The following is a 19,661-nucleotide window of genomic DNA, read 5'->3' as shown; positions in this document are numbered from 1 at the left end:
AGGGGCCGGGTCAGACAGAGCCTTGAAAAGGAAGGCAAAGGAGGATGGGAGGCCCCCAAAGCGTTGCAGCTGGAGAACAGCCTGATCCAAGTGCACTCAGAGAAAACAGATGACAGGACAAGAACAGAAGTGGAGGTGACACAGCAAACTATCTTCATGGGCCAAAAAGGTGGCCTGTGCTAGGAAGGTGACAGAGGAAACGGAAAGAAGTAGAGTGACTCAAAATGTACTTGAAGAGAGAATTGATGGAATTTGGCTGGTGATTTAGACCTCAGGGAATAATGGGGATGAAAATGGTGATAATTACCAGAGGTAACATTCATAAAAAGCTTAGCCCTATGCCTGAAATAGTATAAATGCTTTAAAAAAAAAAGAGAAAAGTCCATTTTGATATCCATATAGCAGGGCCATTGGGAGACTGCGAACAGTGCAGTGCCCGTGCTTTGCAAGTGTTCAAAGCAGATTTGGAGGAAAGGGAGATAGTTTGGGATTAAGAACATGTTACACACTGAAGTGCAAATAGATGCAAATGAGGGACTCTAAAGGTTTGCCCTGTCTCTTCTGTGGCCCAAGCTGATGGAGAGCTCACAGAGGTGGGACACAACTTTTGATTTTCCTGGATCAACCCCAGGCCCTGTTACAACACCTGCAACTAGCACTGCAGGTGGCTGTGTGTACAAAGCATTGTCAACCCCACATGCTGGGGAGCAAGTGCAAACTGCCCCTGAATTGTAAGAAATGTTAAACAGAGAACTATGCAAATATTCACGGTAGAGAACACTGAGGCTCACATAAGGTAGAACCCAAATGAGATCTACTTCCTAAACCACCCCCCAAATGGGCAGGTACTTAGTACTTTTTTTTTTTTTTTTTTTGATTTCAGAAATTAGCATCAGGGGCTACTCTAGAAGCCCATTTCTTTCTGAACTTCCCAGATCACTTGAACCTGTCTACCTTTTACTACAGTCAACTGTCACTCTTGTTTGAGACTTATATATTGGAAGCTGCCTGAAGAAGCCAATTTTGTGTCTTTTGCAGAGCACTGGAATTGAACGTGGGCATACGTCTTGGAATCTGGAATCCAAGTCTCCAGGGAAAAGAAGGATTGGTGAGATAGGCAATGATCTTTTTGTTTTTCTCCCTGTGTAAAAATGGCATCCAATAAGGTCTAAAAATCCTTCTCTTTTATGTCTGTGTCTCAGACTCTCTTATCCAGCCAGGTAAGAAGCATGGATTTGCTTCTAAACTCCCTTCTTATGGGATGAGGCGCAGAAGTAGGAGCTCTATGAACACCCTGCGTCCAGTTGGAGAGCTGAACCCCAAAGTCAGAACTCCAGAGCCAGCTGCAGCTGCACAGCTCGGGCTGGCCGGGAGCCCTTACCACCACCAGGGCTGACCCCAAGGATTTCTCTCCATCTCTCCCACCACCCAGCCTGGGCCACTCCGCGTCACCCACAATTCAACCCCTGCACTCGTTCCCAAATAAAACCACTCACACCATGCCGCCTGGAATGTGGACAGATTTTGCTAAAAATGCAGGGAGGTTTTCACAAGGCAGGGTCATGTTGTAAAGCCTGTCATTTATTTCCCCACCTTCCTCCCTCCACTCTCACCCTCCTCCTTTTCCTTTTCTATGTCCCTGGAGTCCCACAAAGACTTTCCCATGTGACCCATAAATTAATTTTTCGCTACCCACCCCAACACATCTCACACTCACATACACATACACACACACACACACACACACACACACACACACACTCAGAGAATCTCATAGTTCCCCCTCCGCTGAGCTAAACCAAGTTAGTCCTTCCAAACAGAATTCGTCTCTTAAAGGAATTCTAGCGGACCCTGTTTTCTCCATCTAATTTCAGGGAGAAAGGGGCACACCTCAGCTGAATAGCAGTCCCTACAGAGGATCTGGAAAAGTCATCATCTCCACCAGCAGTGGCAGAGGAAGCCAAACCTTCCCCACCGGCTTCCACCTTCTCTGAAGCCAGAGAATTCTCTCTGTCTGCAATTCCACTACCATCTCCTGGGAACCCATTCCCTCCTCCCCTCGGAACTGCCCCTGCTTCGCTCAAGCTTTAATCACTTTTGGACTATCACAAGGGGTCCAGGGTGGGACAGGCCCTGACACCCAGTAGATGTTAGTGGAGTGACAACAGAGGAAGAGTTCTGAGGAGTGCCTGTCCTGCTCTACCATGAATTCATGCAACAGACACAGAACCAAACTATGGTTGCATGACACAGTTTATGCCGGCGACACCGCAGTGAATGAGCTCACCGTCACAGAGCTCGCATACCGATGGGGCGTCAAGATATTCAAAAGAATATATAATACAGTGTCAGGTAGAGGCAAGTGGGCAAGAGGAGGGGAAGGATGCAGGTGCTAACTGGGGTTGATGAGCTTGGACAGGACTCCAGTCCTTAGTCTTCCACAGCCTCCGTTGTAAATGAGGGCACTTAGATCCAGCATTCCAGGGCAAAATCGGGCCAGGGCTAAGCCTCTAAAATCAGCAGAATTGGGTGTGAATCCGGGAGGGACAACTTGGGCAGGCGACTTCAACCCTGAGTCTCCATTCACATGTACAAAGTGGAGATTCAGTCACCCTCCTCACAGGATTCACAAAAGGATAAAATGAGACCGTATAAAACTTAACAGCTAGAGCCATGATGGTGCTTTTTAATGGGAGAGGTTCAGAAACGCGAGGCGCAGCTTTGTCTCTGCATGCGGAACTGCGGGTCCCTGTGAGGGAGGAATTCAGTTGCTCCAAGACAGCACCACACAGAGCACCGCAGCCCCAGATCAAGCCAGCCCTGCGCGGCCCCGCCCTCAGGAACAGCCTGGCTGTGTGGCCCCGAGGCACCCAGCTGGCCTTTGCTTTTGCTTCCGTTGCCCCGTGCCCAAGCTGGACAGGGAAGGGCCGAGGAGAGCCTGCAGGCCAATTCCAGCCACCGATAGGCAATTGCGTAAACTGGATTTCTCCAGGCCCCCGCGAGTCTCCTCATCTGTGAAATGAGGCCTTTGGACTTAACGCTCCCCAACAGGGTTTCCTGATTGACTAAGGACACGGATGAAAAATAAACCACAGGGCTTAGAAATTTCAATTTCACAAGAGGGCAATTCATTTAGCCATATGAAGCTCATCTTTCGGCAACTGCCCACGTGAATTCCTTGAAGTGATGATCAACTGATAAGATTATCAACCAAGGTGCATTGAGCACAGAGGCCAAAGAAACTTAGGTTTTGGGGCTCCTCGCTGGCACGGGCCCCTTGCACGGCTGGGCCCGACCTTCCATTGTGGGGGGAGGGGGCAAAGCCCCAAATGCTTCCCAGAAGCAAGGAACACCGCCTGTGCTGGGGGTATCACCTTCCAGCTCCGGGGCTGGACCTGGGGCTACAGAGGAGGCCCCAGGAGCTGACCTGTCACCTACATACCCACCTGTCCCTCACCATCCAGCCCCACCCAACAATCTGCTCAGGCAGACCTTGTTGCACCCCAGACACCTCCACCTTAGTCCTTAAAGAGAAGGAGCTGAACTAGATACGGCTAAGCTTCCTACTCAGGGGTCACTGAGAGTCAGGCCTCGCAGACACCTAGTGCCCCCTATTCAGGACCCAGGGGGTACGTCCCAGCCCCAGCCCCACTGCACCCAGGGAGGATCACAGGGCAGGGCTCTCCAAATGGCTGCACCCCACCCACGCCTCAGCAAGAAGCACCTCCTGAGTGAGAATCTGCCCATGGAGATTTACAGATGTGACTCACTAATAAACAAGTCGTGAAACTGGAGGAAACTCTTTTAAACCCTCAGTAATAAGCGGCAGCCATTGATTGACCATGCTAGAAGCAAATTTTGTTTATCTTTCTCTTCTAGTAAACGATTCTACAAAATCATCAGATAAGATGATATGCAGCCAAAACATACAACAGATACCTTAGGCAGCTACTTAATACTAATCATTTTTAAATTATTCCATGATGTCGTTTTCTGGATTTTGCCATATTTGGAGTGTCTGCCAATTTTTGTTATTTATTGTGTGCTCTCTTCTCATATTTGAAATAGTCACTTTTATGCATTTGCAACTTTACATTTGTTTTCTTAAAGAGGGCCCTGAAAATTGAACGAGCTTCAAGCCCTGCAACATCTGGATCCTCCCTGGCTGCACCTGGCCAGGCACTGGGCTAAATGCTGAGCCACAGCCTCTCAGGTCAGTCTCACAACAGCCCTGTACAGTCCACTCTCTTATTAACCCCACTCTACAGGTACAAAAACGGACGCTCACAAAAGTTAAGTAACTTACCCAAAGTCACCAGCGCTAAGTGCTGCAGCTGGGATTCAGATCCAAGGCTCACTCTTTTAACCACTCTGCTGCTCTGAAAACACGATGGATTACCCATGGGCTAATCACTCAGGTTTTCTTGGCACATCTTCTCCTTGTGCCCCAACAAATACCATGTAACGACTGATCCAAGGCTTGCCAGCTGTTGGCTAAACGCACTGCCGGCTGGCCTTTCCTAAGAAGCGCTGGTCAACTCTGGCTCAACTCTTCTCCATTTCCTAGGTGTCTCCTGCACTCACTCTCGCCATCTCATTTACTCTTTGTGCCTCACAGTGCTCTGGGCGGTGGCAGTATCTTGGTCTTGCAGTGGAGGCAACTGAACCTTAGCGAAAGAAGTAGCTTGCCTGCGATCACTCCTCTCCCCCAGAAATGGCAGTGGAGATCCTCTGGGAGAGGATTGTGGGAAGATGGCAGAGCCCCAAAGCTCCAGTAATCAGTCCCTCCACCAAAACAACTACTGAACTGGCAGGAACTGTCTAAATCAACTACTTTAAAACTCCGAAGGCCAGGGAAACACTGTGCAACCTCCAGGGAGGAGCAGAAGGAAGAGGCTTGTTAATTGCAGTAAATACCAGAAAGTTTCCTCCTCCCAGCAGCAACTACCCTCCCCCTTTCCCCAGCCTCACAGCAGACAGCAGTGGGGACTGGAGCTTGAGCTGTTGGTGCAGCTTGCTGGTGCCAGGTGGGTCATAAAGACCCAGTCCTCCAAACTCCAGGGGTGTGTGATCTGATCTCAGATGTCGATCTTTGAGCACCTACTTCAGATCGCTGGGGGCCAGATGAGTGCAACCATTGTTCCAATCCCCTTGGGGTAAAGGCAATAGAGGAAACAAAGACAGTAACTCAAAACTACAAACAGTTAAAGGGCTGAATGACTGGGCAGAGCTGGATTAAGAACATGCAGCCTCACAAGCTATGGAAGTTCCTGGTGTCCTTACTGACCCCTCCCCCACACCCTCCACAATGCACGGTGGAGCCAGCTTGTACCCCCCCCCCCCATAGTGGGCCCCTGACCCTTCTCAGGGGGAGCAGAGTGGCCCCTGTGTGCATACTGCGGTGCATGTATGTCAGTGTCAGTTCACCAGGTGGAAGTCTGAGAGACAGCCAGGGAACCCGTCTGGGGCTTCTCCTCCTAGAATTTCTCCAGTAAACAGAGAAGCTGCTTACAGACAGCTGAGACTGTGTGAGAAGCTGCAGTGGCCTAAGGCAAAGGACTACCTGCATTAAGTCACTCAAGAGATTATCAGGGACGGGGAGGAAGTCTATTTCAAAGTGAGTAGAGGGAGCATTCACTTGAACTCCAGGCAACTGTAAATGGGGAAATACTGAGGCTAGCAAGGACAAGCCGGTGGGGGGAAAAGAAGCAGCTCTGTGGCTCTGGCTCAAATAAGACAAACAGGACACTGCACTTCCCATTTTTTTCAGGCTGATCTTGACGAAAAGGGCTACACTCTGAAAGAGAATGCCAGCCAAAGAGAGGAAATTTGCAAAGAGAGTGAAAGGTGTTTTTGCCTTGGTTTGTGTTGATTAGCTCCTGGCATTCAAGAAACTCTCTGCCTTATCAGCAGCTGGTTAGAAACTTAGGGAACAGAAAGAAAAGACTAAATCTGAGAGTTAACACTTTAAAGTATTAAAGTGTCCAGTGTGCAACATAAGAATGCAAGACAAACAAAGCAACAGGAAATGATGGCCCTTCCAAAGGAACAAGGTAAAAATCCAGAATCCATTAACAAAGAGGGACCAGACTTTGGACATATCACACAGAGACTTAAAAAAAAAAAGATCCCAAATATGCCCAAGGAGATAAAGGAAAACATGGAGAAAGAACAAAAGGATATGAGGAAAACAATGAAATAAACAATATGGGAATCTCTCCAAAGAAATACTGGAGTTGAAGAACACAATACCTGAAATGGAAAATTCCCTGTACAGTTTCAACAACAGATTGGAGATGGAAGAAGAATCAAGGACTCACACACAAGACAACTGAAAAGACAACACAAACAGTGACTCCTTTGTAAATGATGGACTATAAGTTAATGGTATAATTATAAAAATGATCTTTCACAAATTTTAACAAATGTTCCACACTAATGCAAAGTGTTAACTATAGGGTGGCATATGGGAATTCTGCATTTTACACATGATTTTTGTGTAAATCTACAACATTTCTAATGAAAACAAAAGAAGAAGGGGCGGTGCTGGGTTGAGAAGGAAGAGTGCCGTGATAAAGCCTCTCTAAATTGGTGGCTTTAGAGAAATGCTTCTCACTGGGAGAAACAAGGTACAAAACATGAGAAAAAGAAGTCCACGGGAGGTTGTTTTCAGTTATGTTTTCCATTATAGGAATCATAATAAAGCCAGAGGAAAATCAGAGACAAGTCTTAGGCTAAATTGACAGCTAATTGTCGATCCAGCCAGCACAGATGGAACAACCCGTTCTCTGAGGTACACCTTGTAGTGCCTTTTCTTGAATCCCCTTCAGTAAATCTAAAGCCTGTATCCAGCCAACTTGTCCTTCCTGCCTGGCCCAGAAATCTGCAGAGAATTTTTTGAGAGAAGCTATGTAAGTTCAATAAAGGGTTGAACCAGAGGCATCCACCCAAAACCACCTCCTAGGGCCCTGAGACTACCCCCCATAACATTCTCACTTCGGATTCTTCAGAGAAAACCCCAGCCCGCAGCCACCACAACCCTGAGAGAGCCTGCCAAGGGGTACAAAAAAAGCAGAACCGACGGTGGCAGTCACTGAGCCAGCATCCCAACAGTCCTGCTTCCAGATCTGCTGCCAGGGAGAGAAGGACTTTGTCTTCCTCCAAAACTACCGAAGGGACGGACGAGAGGTTAAGGGGAGAGCAAGCTTCCTTCCACTGGTGCATCCAGGCACCAGTCTGCGTGCAACTAAATCATTTCAACATTGCACATACCTCATCGTCTGCTTCTTTCCCCGCAGTGTAAAAGGCAAAACAACAAAGTTCTATTGAGCTCCGTTCCAACAGAAGGAGGCAGGGCTAGGGAGGGAAAGTGATGTGTTCCAACTCCTGTCAAAAGAATAAACAGCTGTATCAGGAAGAGGGAGGGTAGACAGATCCCTCAGCAGCCAGGGGCTTTGTTCCTCGCAGGCCCCGGGAAATGGACTGTTTATCAGGCGGGTTGACTCAGAGCTACGTGTGGAGGCAGAGATGTTCCTCTCCGGGCCCACAGATGCCCAGCCTCGCTCACCGAGCCGAACCACTAACCAGGCCAACAATACCAAACTAGGCCTGCGCTGGGGGAGGGAAGGCCGCCACCCTTGAGAGGGACAAGCAGACTGCCCACGTCACCCACTCCTTGGCCAAAATGGGAACCAAACAATCCCAAGTGACTGTCACCAGAAACAGCCAAAGGGGAAGTTCAACACAAACTAAAAAAAAGAGAGAGAGAGAGAGAGAGAGAGAGAGAGAGAGAGAGAGTGAAGGAGAGTCCTCAAGGCTCTCCCTGCAAGTGTATCTAAATGTTCCTCAAAAGTCAGGCCGTGACTCCACATCCTTCAGGATTCAGAAGTTGTTTGGTTTTGTTTGGACACTGCGTTTTTATAGAATGTTCTGAGCGCTCCCCATATGGCAAACCAGGCTATACGCTCTTTAAAAGGCCACTGACGCCCATCCTGCTCCTTGGCTGAATGTTTAACCCTTCCCACCCATACCCACCTCCTGTTCCCAAAATAGAATTTCCCAGCTGGGAGGGACCTAAGAAAAGTGGATTTTCAAACAATGAAACAGCTAAAACTTTTGTTAGGAAACAAAAGAAGTCCTTCTCAGAATGCCAATATATAAAATAGAAGAGGCAGAAGTTCTCTGCCTGAAGCAGGGAAATGAAGCATGAAGCACCCCATCCCAGCCCTCCCAAGTAGCCTGAGACACCTGTCAGGAGGACAGCCTGGACACCCCCAGACTAAGGAGAGGGGACCAGAAGCCCCACAGGAAGGATTCATCCCTAGGGGATGCTTAATCCAGCCTCTCCCTCCTTTCTCTAGAAGGAAATTTCTCGGCTTCCGCTTTGGGGGCACCAGCTAGTGTACCACAAACTTTAGGGCCTGGAGTGTCTTCCTAACAGCTTGCTTAAATCCTTCCTGCTGGCATCTACTAGAGCGGAACGAATTCGTGCTGTCCGACCCTGTCATTCCATTCCTAGGTGGATATCCAGAAGAAAGCGTTTGCAGAGTCACCAAGACACGGCGGCTAGAAAGTCCACAGTGCGCCCCAAACTGGACACTGTCCCTACGCCCATCACAGAAAAGCTGAGTCGTGGTCTGCTCACCACACACACAGCAATGAGAATGAACGAACTGCACACTTCCCCAGGAACAGGTCTCACACGCACGGTATCGAGCGAAAGAAGCCAGGCACAGCGGAACACGTCCTAGGTGGTTCCATTTATTTAAACTTCAAAGCCCGATAAAGCCAATCTGTGTGTCAGAGGTAGCAGTGACTGGGAAACTTGCCAAGGAGCTCCTAGGGGGCTGGCGATGTTCTGTTTCTCGATCTGGGTGGTGGTTACAGAGATGATTTAACCTGTGAAATGTGCTTATGATACGTGCCTGTGTGTATATGCTAAGAACAAAAAGTAACAGAAACATTCCTGCTGAAAGCTGCCCCCTCTCGTCTACCCCTGACATCACTCAGGACCACAGGACCATGGACAGGCCCTGCCTTTTCCTTCTCTTGAGCTCCTCTCTCCAGCACCAAGCACCTCAGTAGGGGCCCAGAGATGTGCTGCATTAAAAAGACCCAGGAATCTGGACCTACAGTCAACAGAGAAGAGAAGAAAAACAAACTTTGGAATCTAAGGCGCCAAACTAAAGGAAGCTGGTCTTCTTGACTCATCACAGCTCACAAGGATCTCCCGGTTCCCAGTTTTACAAGACAGCCCCCGCTTTATCTCGGTGGGTCCTCACCATCACCCACAAAGTGGTCAGGAAGCAGATCACTTCTCTCTGTGCCATTTTCACAGGGAGCCTTAGTGACTTAGTCAAGGGGACCAGCTGGGACAGTTTCCTTGGAGGGTCCAGGGATGCTCTTCCCATTTGGCGATCTTCAGGGGACATTACCCAGATCACAGAGAAGAATATGACCCCAGGCTGGTCTTATTCCTAGAAGAGAGTCTGCAAACCTGGAAGGCAGAAAATCCAACTCCTACAGCATGCAAACAGGCCCTTCTTCCTTTTCTGCCCCGCTGATATCCTCACTCCTCAGGACACAGGAACGCATGGTTGTGGTCAATCTTTTATTGAAAACAAGGCATAGAACTGTAATGAATTAGCTTTAGTCTACACAGATCTGCTGATCAGACTTGTCCATATGCTGTCCAGCTAAGAGCTTGGCACGGTGCCTGGCCCTGTTAGCTCATCTCCTAATTCATCAATCTCTAAGGCCCCTTCCAGCCCATAGATCTATGAGAGCTCAGTCAGCACTCAGTATTCACCCATCTTCCATATCCCAAGTCAGAGAATGACAGGTCCTCAGACCTGTTGTGAAAGCAGCTCTAGCCCAGGTGCAGGGAGCTATCTTTGGGCCCCAATCTACTTCCTCCTGGGGAAGATGAAGGCTGAGATCCCGGCCCTGCTTACCTTCTGTGCGGGTTAAGGAATAAGTGTTCTTGGTAGAGAACTATCCATACTCAAAGGTAGAAGGTTGCCATTATTTGCTTAATCCTAAATATTTACAGCAATCACAAAACATGCTCTTGATGATGTTTGCAGGCACTAGGGCAATTTGTTTGGCTTCCTCCTCTGTGTCATAGGGTAATAACAATCTCCACTTCTCATGCTATTTTGCATGGTGGTTCTGAGCAGAGGTTCTGGGACCAGGCTGCCTGGGTTTGGGTCCTGGCTCTCCCCTAATGCTGTGCAACCTTGGGTAACTCAAATAACTTCTCTGTGCCATCATTTCTACATCTGTAAAATGGGAATAATTGCAGCACCTACACTTAGGATGACGTGAGGATTGAATGAGTGGCTATTCAAAAAGCTGGGAAATGAAAAGAAGAGATGTTTATTTGATGCAAAATTTATATTTTTAGTAGCACAATATCTAATTTAACCTGTCTTGTCAGTTTACTTTAACATCATAATTACATGGAATCTTGAATAGAGAGTTGGCTTGTACAAATCACTGTGATGCCCCAATACAACCCAGAGTAATTTGAGCAGAGAATAAAAAGTATTTGCAAAGCTCCCTGGAGGGACTGGGGAGAAAGGAAGAAATATTAAACTTCTCCATCTGGGCAATTCCTGATTTTCTCACAAGCACTGGGACAATCAATTAAATGGCCTGAGTCCTTGATCTTGGGGCTCACCCCTATGAAAATTATTCCTGCAAAGGAGAAGCTAAACCTACTTATACTTATGCCTAAAAGTCACCCCCAGAGAACCTCTTTTGTTGCTCAGATGTGGCCTCTCTCTCTAAGACAACTTAGCAGGTGAACTCACTGCCCTCCCCCTACATGGAACATGACTTCCAGAGGTGTAAGTCTCCCTGGCAATGTGGGACAGGTCTCCTGGGATGAGCGGGGCCTCTGAATCATGGAATTGAGAAAGCCTTCTTGACCAAAAGGGAGAAGAGAGAAATGAGACAGAGTTTCAGTGACTGAGAGATTTCAAGTAGAGTCAAGAGGCTATGCTGGAGGTTATTCTTATGCATCATATAGATATCCCTTTTTAGTTTATGGTGTATTGGAGTGTGTGCTGGTTGGAAATGATGTATGTACCCTGGAAAAGCCATGTTTTAATCCTAATCTCATTTTGTAAAAGCAGCCATTTCTTTTAATCCCTATTCAGTATTGCATGTTTGAGACTGTAATTAGATCATCTCCCTGGAGATGTGACTCAATCAAGAATGGTTGTTAAACTGTATTAGGTGGAGATGCATCTCCACCCATTCGGGTGGGTCTTGATTAGTTTACTGGAATCCTATAAAAGAGGAAACGTTTTGGAGAAAGCTGGAGATTCAGAGAGAGCAGAGAATGCTGCAGCACCACAAAGCAGAGTCCACCAGCCAGCGACCTTTGGAAATGAAGAAGGAAAACGCCTCTCGGGGAGCTTCATGAAACAGGAAGCCAGAAGAGAAAGGTAGCAGATGACGCCATGTTTGCCACGTGCCCTTCCATCTGAGAGAGAAGCCCTGACTGTGTTTGCCACGTGTCTTCCCGCTTGAGAGAGAAACCCTGAACTTCATCGGCCTTCTTGAACCAAGGTATCTTTCTCTGGATGCCTTTGATTGGACATTTCTATTGACTTGTTTTAATTAGGACATTTTCTCAGCCTTAGAACTGTAAACTAAAATATTATTAAATTTCCCTTTTGAAAAGCTGTTCCATTTCTGGTATATTGCATTTCGACAGCTAGCAAACTAGAACAGAGTGTCTAGAGGGAAGTACCTAAAACTGCTGAACTGTACTCCAGTAACCTTGATTCTTGAAGACAATTCTGTAACTATATAGCTTTTACAATGTGACTATATGAGTGTGAAAACCTTGCAGCTGACACTCCCTTTATCCAGGGTACGAACAGGTTAGTAAAAAAATAAGGACAAAAAATAAATAAATAATAGGGGAGGACAATAAGTAAAATAATAATAATAATAATAATAATAATAATAATAATAATAATTGGGTAGATTGCAATACTAGTGGTCAATGAGAGGGAGGGGTAAGGGGCTTGGGATGTATGGGTTTTTTCTTTTGTCTTTTTATTTCTTTTTCTGGAGTGATGCAAATGTTCTAAAAATGATCATGGTGATGAGTACACAACTATATGATGCTATTGTGAGCCACTGATTGTTTACTTAGTATGGACTATATGATGAGTGAAGATATCTCAATAAAAATATTTTTTTAAAAAGCTAGGAAATGACAAATGGTAGGTGCTATACTCATATTACCCATTACCAGGAGAATTAAAGGAGATACTCTTTGAAAAGGACTCAACACGGTGTCTCAAGATGCCAAGCAACTATTAGTCTCTGTTATTCAACTAATCCAATGTTGTCATTCACTCAATACTACATCTGTGCATCAAACATATATATTGACTATGTCAGTCCAGCACAAGGAGGGAAGGAGATAGAAGGGGAGGCTTCTAGTACATATCCATTAGGAATTCACAGACACAAATTAGTGCTGAAATGGTCTTCATGAAAGCCTGTCTCATTGGCATCCATAAATCTATTTCCTTAACAGGGGAGTCAAGCTAGGCTAGAAAAATTAAATCATTATGACTCTATTCAGGCAATAAATAGCAAACCATCTTGAGATCTGCCTCTATCCCTCACACCTCCAGGACAGAGCACACCAAAGCTGTGTTAGAGAACTCCCCAGGCCTGCTGCAGCCTCAAGCTTCATTCCTGAGCCTCACCTATCCTCCCTAGCCTTCCCTTGCACAGGGAAGTCTGTACCCAGGGCTAACTCCATTTCTTCATGCTGTAGGTTGGTCTTTTTCTGGACAAGGAAGAAGTCAGTTGCATACACTCCTTAGATGTCAGATGTTCCCACCCAAATGGTAAGGTACCTGGCACAGACAGCAGCCTGGGCTGGAGCCGAGGGTAGTTGAGTGGAAGATTTCCCCCTCCATGGAATCTCCACTGCCCTGAACCTGGAGACACAGCTGTGAATCAGGCTCTCACAGAAATCTGAGTAGGGGAATCTCAGAGGCTTCATGGCAGTGACAGGACTAGGCATTTATAAACCCTTCTCCATCCTCACTGAGCCTGGGGAGAGGACCCAGAGACCTGGCATGTCGGTCTGTCCAGCACCCACCCGTCCCCCAGTTCCCTTTCCCACACATTTCCTGAAGACAGGCTGGAAAATGAACTCTGCTGGAGAAAGCAAGGTATTTCCACCCTCCATGATGTGTAAGTCCTCTCCCGCTCAGGCTTGGCTCCCAGGAGGCCCTGGAGGCACACCTTATGAAGGGACTAGCCTTGACTTTCAGTGGAGAACAGAATGCCACAGAAGAGAACTCCCTGAGCCCTCTCAAGTGAAGCCCCGACCTGTTGATGAGGAGGAGGAGGCACCGATTCTGATACCGAAACAGAAAACCAACCAAGCAAAGGGAGAGAAAACCCAGCTTCCAGAGACAGAACCCCGCCAAACCATCCACCCACCCCGAGTCCCAGGCAAAGGTGAGGGTGTCTGTGAAGATAACTGAAAACAGGCCGTCCTGCCTGGGCTCCCTCCCACCCAGCTTAGCATGGGAAGCATTTCTTTCCCCATCCAGCTCCATTCACTGGTTTGCAAAGAAGAAAATACAAATTAAAAAAGAAAAAAAAATCAATACTGGTAATACAACTAGGAAAACCAAAATGTCCAACCAAAGGACTTTATAAATCCAAGCAAACGCAGTTCCATGGGCCACGTGGCCTTGGGCGTCCTTTTTCCTCTTTGGATCTCCCAGTCCCCACTTGGGCATTAATGAAGCTGAAGCAGAAAGTGCAGATTCTTTTCTTTTCAGGGTGGTGAGGCCTTGGCGGGGACCCATGAGGGCTTGGTGGCTCTGCACAGCCTGTTCTTGCTTGTTCGGCAAACCTGGCTGGTGAACGCCCAGCCTTCAGAATTCCAGGGCACCTCCTCGGAGGGTCTGCTTTCACTGGAACTGATTCCCCCCCAACCTGACTGAATCCTCCCAGCCCCTCCGTGGCTGCCTGTTTCGTGGGGCCTTGCATGCAGCTTGCCTTGAGCGCAGCCTTCCTTGTGTGCAGTTTGCCTTCCACAGTGCCGTTCTCCAGGGCAGCAGTGAGGTCCGGCATACCTCGAGGCCCCTGGCTCCCCGCCCAGGCTCTGGCATGGAGATACCAAGGAGTGGTGGACTGACAGGCAGATGGGCAGTCACCCAAACGGATGTGGGTGGGAAGTCCCTCAGCCCCAGTGGTGCCATCTGTGAAGGTCACATCCCTGGGTGCAGTTACAGAGCTGAAAGCAAGGAGGAAAGAGGTGTTCCTGGGAAAGAGGAAAGTGGAGGGAGGCCCTAGAACATCTCTATTTGATCCGAATTTTCTGTAGAAGGGCTCAAGAGGAGAGGGGTTAAACAGGAAGAGAAATACCTGCTCTGTGCCAGGTGCCGGGCTAGGCACATGTGAGTTTAAGGAGCCTGTGGGTCGTTCGGGCTGTGTGCCGATCTAGATAAATCATATGCAAAACTGCCTCAATGCAATAAAGAGTGTTCATTGAAGCCCTCTTCAAGATCCCTTCCGGCTTGGACCCTCTAAGATTCGGGGCTTGTGTTTCCTCCCTACTAGCCCCTTAGGATACCCCTCTCTGGCTTCTGGGTTCCTTCCTGTGGCTGCTGAGAGGTGGTGCCAGCCCAGTCCCTCTGGATGCATTTCTGCCCATCCCCTTAGCGCACCCCACCCTCCACCCCTTGGCACCAGCAGCTGGGGGCTCTCAGCCCCCTGCACTTCCTCTGTGTGGGCTCCGACCCTCAGGTTTCTAAAACACGCCTGGGCAGTTCCAAGCGAAGCTCCTCTGCAACCTCTCGAAATTGGTTCCCTGCCTAACTCCCTACTCAAAGGGTGGTAAACTCAGAGGAAGTTGTCAGGGGGCATTTAGAGCCTAAGGATTCACTAGAAAGTTCTAACAGTTATGTTGTCTTGGCGTTCTCCCCCCATTAGATTTCCTGGGTCTCTCTTTGTTGTTGTTGTTTTGTTTGTTTTTAACATTTTTTATTGTATAATATAACATACCTACAAAACAAAGAAAATAAAAAGCAATAGTGTTCAGAACGCTCTCCAACAAGTATTATAGGACAGATCCCAGAGTTTATCGTGGGATCCCAGACCTAGAAGGTACCAGTTGGGCATTATAAAGGATCCCTGTCCAAATGAGATTACAAGTCCCAGGTCCGGGGCTCATAGTTATCCATTCAGCCAGCATCTTCAGGAAGCTGCCCTCAGCAGCATCCTGGGTCTCTTTTAATAAGATGACAAGCATGAACGGCCTCCCAAGTAAACTCAAAGGCTTATAATACAAAATATAGGGACCTAGAGATATGCTGAAGCTAGAGATGAGTGAATAGTCAGCCAATGAGGCTGAACTTAAATGTAAGGGAATAGATAGAAGTGAAGATGGTTCACTAGTGGGCCTATAAGTAATATTACCACATTGAAGGTGAACATGATTGACAGGGGTTGTAGAGACTCACGTGCCACACCGGTTAACACTATAAAGAAAAGTTCTCGCATGAACTACTGCAAAGGTATGAATCTTGTACAAACAGCATATAATTTCAGGGTACAAGGGGAAAACTGCTACTGCATGCTATGGGCTATGTTTAACAAGAAAACATCCACAGTACTTGCAGCAATACCAGGTGTACATAATGGGGGAAGGGGAGGTTTGGATTTTCTATTTGGTGAGGGTGTGTTTATCGGCTGTCTTTCTCCAGGGTACAATGAAATCATCTAAAATGGAGAGTGTTGATGGACCGTTCACTTTGGATGTTATACGTGAGGCCCAGTAGATGGAGGCGGCTGAAGGCTGCCCTGAGAAGCAGACTGGTGAATGATGGTGTATACACACGATCGAACACTGCGCTGCTGCATCGAACTGTGAAGTCATACGAAGTCGTGTGGCATGCAGTGATGTGAATGAACATGGGGGACATTTGCTGAGGCAAAAGAAGCCAGAAACAAAAGAGCAAATACTGATGATCTCTACTTAGAAAATACTTAGAAGAAAACCAGGGCCTTCACTGTAAACTCTTATATCAGTCACATTTAGCCCGAGTGGTAATTGTTATATCTGGATTTTGAGGGTCTGTTTTATACATGTAGAACCCAGTATTTAGAGATAAGAACAAAACCAATCAGGTCAGGATTAAAGTAATTCAGAATACAGGGGTAAGGAAGACATTGCTTGTATTTTAGAACGTCATCTACTCTGAGACCAAAGGAAAAAGGTTTATTTTAGAAGGTTTTTCTTTTTAAATTTTTTTCCAGAACCTAAATTTTCAGTATTACATAATTTAAGTCGACCTGTCTGGATAGACCATTTAAACAAATCAAACACAGGGGGGCCAGAATAAGAGTGAGGGCCTTTGCTCCTGTCTAGCTTAATGTAATGCCTGGATACATCCCAGAGTATATTAAGCAGATAATCAAAAAGTACTGGCAAAGTTCCTTGTGGGATGGGAGGAAATGTATTGCTTTTTTGTATATATGTTATATTTCACAATAAAAAAATGTTTAAAAAAATGACTTGAGCATAAAAGTTCTTCCAAGTAAACTCAGAGGCTTATAATACAGAATATAGGAGACCTAGGGATACCTGGAAGCTAAAGGTGGGTGAACAGTTAGCTAATGAGGTTGAACTTAAATTTAAGGGAATGGATAGAGGTGAAGGCAGCTCATTCGTGGGTTTATAAATGATATTGCCATATTAAAGGTGAACGTGATTGAAAGGGGTTGTATAAAGCCAGGTATCCCAAAGATTAACACTACAAATACAAATAAGTTCTTGCCTGAACGACTTCAAAGATATGAATCTTGTACGAAGTGCTTATAATATTGGGGTAAAAGGGGGAAACTACTATTGCATGCTAACAGGAATACATCGAAAGTATCACAGCAATATCAAGGACAAAAAATTGGGGGGGGATAAACAAGCATTAAGAGGAGAGGATGATTTTCTATTTAATGAGGGTGTGTTTATCAGTTATTTTTCTCTTGGGATCAGTGAAAATTGTCTAAAATTTTAAGTGTTGATGATTATACCACAAAGTAAGGATAATGTGACACATAGACTGTAGACTTTGGGCATTATACGTAATGTTCAGTGGATGCAAGTGGCTGAAGGATACACTGAGAACTAGAAAGGCAAACTGTGGTGTATACATATGATCAAATATGGTGCTGCTACAGAAAGGAAGGAAGTCATGAGGCCTTTAATGTTGTAAATGAAACTGTGGGACATTAAGTGATGCAAAATAAACCAGAAACAAAAGAGTAAATATTGTATGGTCTCATTTAGAAAATAGTTATAAGAAAATTGGGGCCTAGATTATAAACTCTTAAAGCAGTCACTTTTAGTCCAAAGTTGTAATTGTTATGCTAAATTTTAAGAGGCTGTGCTATATATGTGTAATCTGATATTTCCCTGGAACTTTGGGTACCTGTGTGACACTAAAGACTCAGATTAGGACTTCTGCAGGTCTGAAAGTCAGCACTGCCACATACAACAACTGTTAAAGAAATTGAAAACAAAATCAGACTTCAATTAGAGATAAGAATGAAGTCGATCAGGTCGGGACTAAAGTAAATCAAAATACAGGGATAAGGAGGAGATTGTCTCTATTTTAGACCCTCATGTACTCTAGATCAAAGGAACGGAAGTTTATTTTATCCAAAACCTAAATTTTCTGTAGCACATAATCTAACTCAGCTGTTTGGATAGATTAATTAAACAACCCAAACACATGGAGCCTAAAATGGGAATGAAGGCTTGTAATTCTATATAGCTTAATGTAAGGCCTGGATACACCTCAGAGTATGGTAAGCAGATAATTAAAAAGTATTGGCAAAGTTCCTTGAGGGATGGGAGGAAAAATATGGAGCTATTAAGCCTGACCACTAGGGAAACCCCTGATACTGTCACAAACATTAGGGACTCCCAAATCAATAGGCCAAGCCCTTGATCTTGAGGCTTGCTCTTGGACAGCTTATGTAGCAGAGAAGATAAATGTGCCTATAGTTATGCATAAGAGTTAATTCCAAAGGACTTCTTTTGTTGCTTAGACGTGGCCTCTCTCTCTCTCTAATCCCAACTCTGCAAAAAAAATCATCACCCTCTCCACTAAATGGGACATGACATCCAGGGGTGAAAGTCTCCCTAGCAATGTGGGGTATGACTCCCAGGGATGAGCTGGGTCCTGGCACCATGAGATTGACAATGCTTTCCTGACCAAAAGGGGGAAAAGAAATGTAACAAATAAGGTATCTGTGGCTGAGAGAGTACAAATAGAGTCAAGAGGCTACTTTGGATGTTATCATTAGCAAGCTTCAGTTAGATATTGTTATTTATCATTTGCCAAACCCCAACCAAACCATTCCTGCCAACCCTAAAGAACACCCAAGGCTTTATTTGAGATTCTACAAAGTTTCCATGCACTAGGGTTACTTTCCAGAAACCTACCATCTCCAGATGGGTTCTAGGTCAGATAAGTCTTGAAACCCAGAGGGGCCAGCCTCTCCAGACGTCAACTAGTTCCAAGCCCCTATGCCATATTGTGGATACCTCTTTTCAACATGAACAAAGTTTGAATGGGCATAACGCAAATATTCCTAAAGAGTGGGAGAAGGATCGAAGGAGAACTTATAACAGAGAAGTTAGGATTTAACAAATGAGAATGACTGCTGAATCATTATATTGATATTTATTTTTAGTCTCTAATGTCTTGCAATAGCTAGAAGGAAAAACCTGAAATTGTAGAACTGTAACTCATACCAAGTTGTGAAATCTCTTCTGTAACTGTTAAAATGTACTTTGAAATTTATTGCTTTTTTTAATACATGCTATATTTCACAATTTTAAAAAAGTTAAAAAAAAAAAATGACAAAGCCCCGACAGTGTGCCTGGCACTGTGGGGAATGCAGAGATTATACAAGCCCCTAATCTCTCCTTTATGAGTTTACATTCTAGTGGGTGAACCAAACCTGGAGATAATGAACTGTTACACAAAACAGAAAGAAAATGTGAAGTGGTGATAGAAGTCCCATGTTCTGGGGCCACAGAGGAAGGAGCCAGCCAGCCATCCTTCATGCTGCACACCAGGCTTCAAAGAGGAAGCAGCCCCCTTTGAGCTGGGCCTGAAATGGTGAGCAGGAGGCCCATTCATGGGGATGGACAGTCTGGGGTTGAAGGACAACCATGAACAGACACAGGTGGCTGGAGTGACAAGCACCCCACAGAGCCACAGCAGGTCCCGTGGTACCCAGCCCAATCTCTCTGTACATACTGCTTTGGATTCCAGAAGGATAAGTCCTGGAAGTCTTATGTGTTTAACAAACTCTCTAAGTGATTCCTAGAGGCGGGGAGTAGGTACTATGTATTGGAAGAAATGAATGAATGCACCTGACCTTGAGCAAGTCCTTTCCTCTCTGAAGATGTTGACCCCAGCCTGGTGGTTTTCGTACTGTGTTCCATAGAACCCCATAAGTCCCTCTGAGACTGCAGAGAGGAGATGGGGAGGCCCAACCACCCCATCTTCAGATCAGCTCTCCTTCTATCTGTGTACTAGTATACATGATGCTCCCCTCTGCTACCTTATTTGAAGTAAGGGTTCCTTGCC

General features: G+C 46.0%; 1 protein-coding gene across 6 annotated transcripts in view; it reads right to left on the bottom strand.

Moving 5' to 3' along the window:
- Positions 1-19,661, bottom strand: part of GGTA1 (glycoprotein alpha-galactosyltransferase 1 (inactive)) — a 71,252-nt gene that overhangs the window by 27,664 nt on the left and 23,927 nt on the right. For 3 of the 6 annotated variants that reach the window (XM_077143192.1, XM_077143210.1, XM_077143212.1), the window contains exon 2: positions 7,273-7,386. The exons of 1 other annotated variant lie outside the window; for it this stretch is intronic. Coding sequence is in view for 1 of the 5 variants with exons in the window: in XM_077143212.1 (XP_076999327.1) it covers positions 7,273-7,277 (5 nt within the window). In the remaining 4 variants the exon portion in view is untranslated. Of the gene's footprint in view, positions 1-4,306; positions 5,151-7,272; positions 7,387-9,496; positions 9,608-19,661 lie in introns of all 6 variants that reach the window. 2 more of the 6 variants (XM_077143207.1, XM_077143201.1) reach the window with 2 other exon arrangements.

This window comes from Tamandua tetradactyla, chromosome 2, assembly GCF_023851605.1.
Source record: "Tamandua tetradactyla isolate mTamTet1 chromosome 2, mTamTet1.pri, whole genome shotgun sequence".
Classification (NCBI taxonomy): domain Eukaryota; kingdom Metazoa; phylum Chordata; class Mammalia; order Pilosa; family Myrmecophagidae; genus Tamandua; species Tamandua tetradactyla.
The sequence above is the reverse complement of the archived record's forward strand: the minus strand, read 5'-3'. Positions and strand labels throughout refer to the sequence as shown.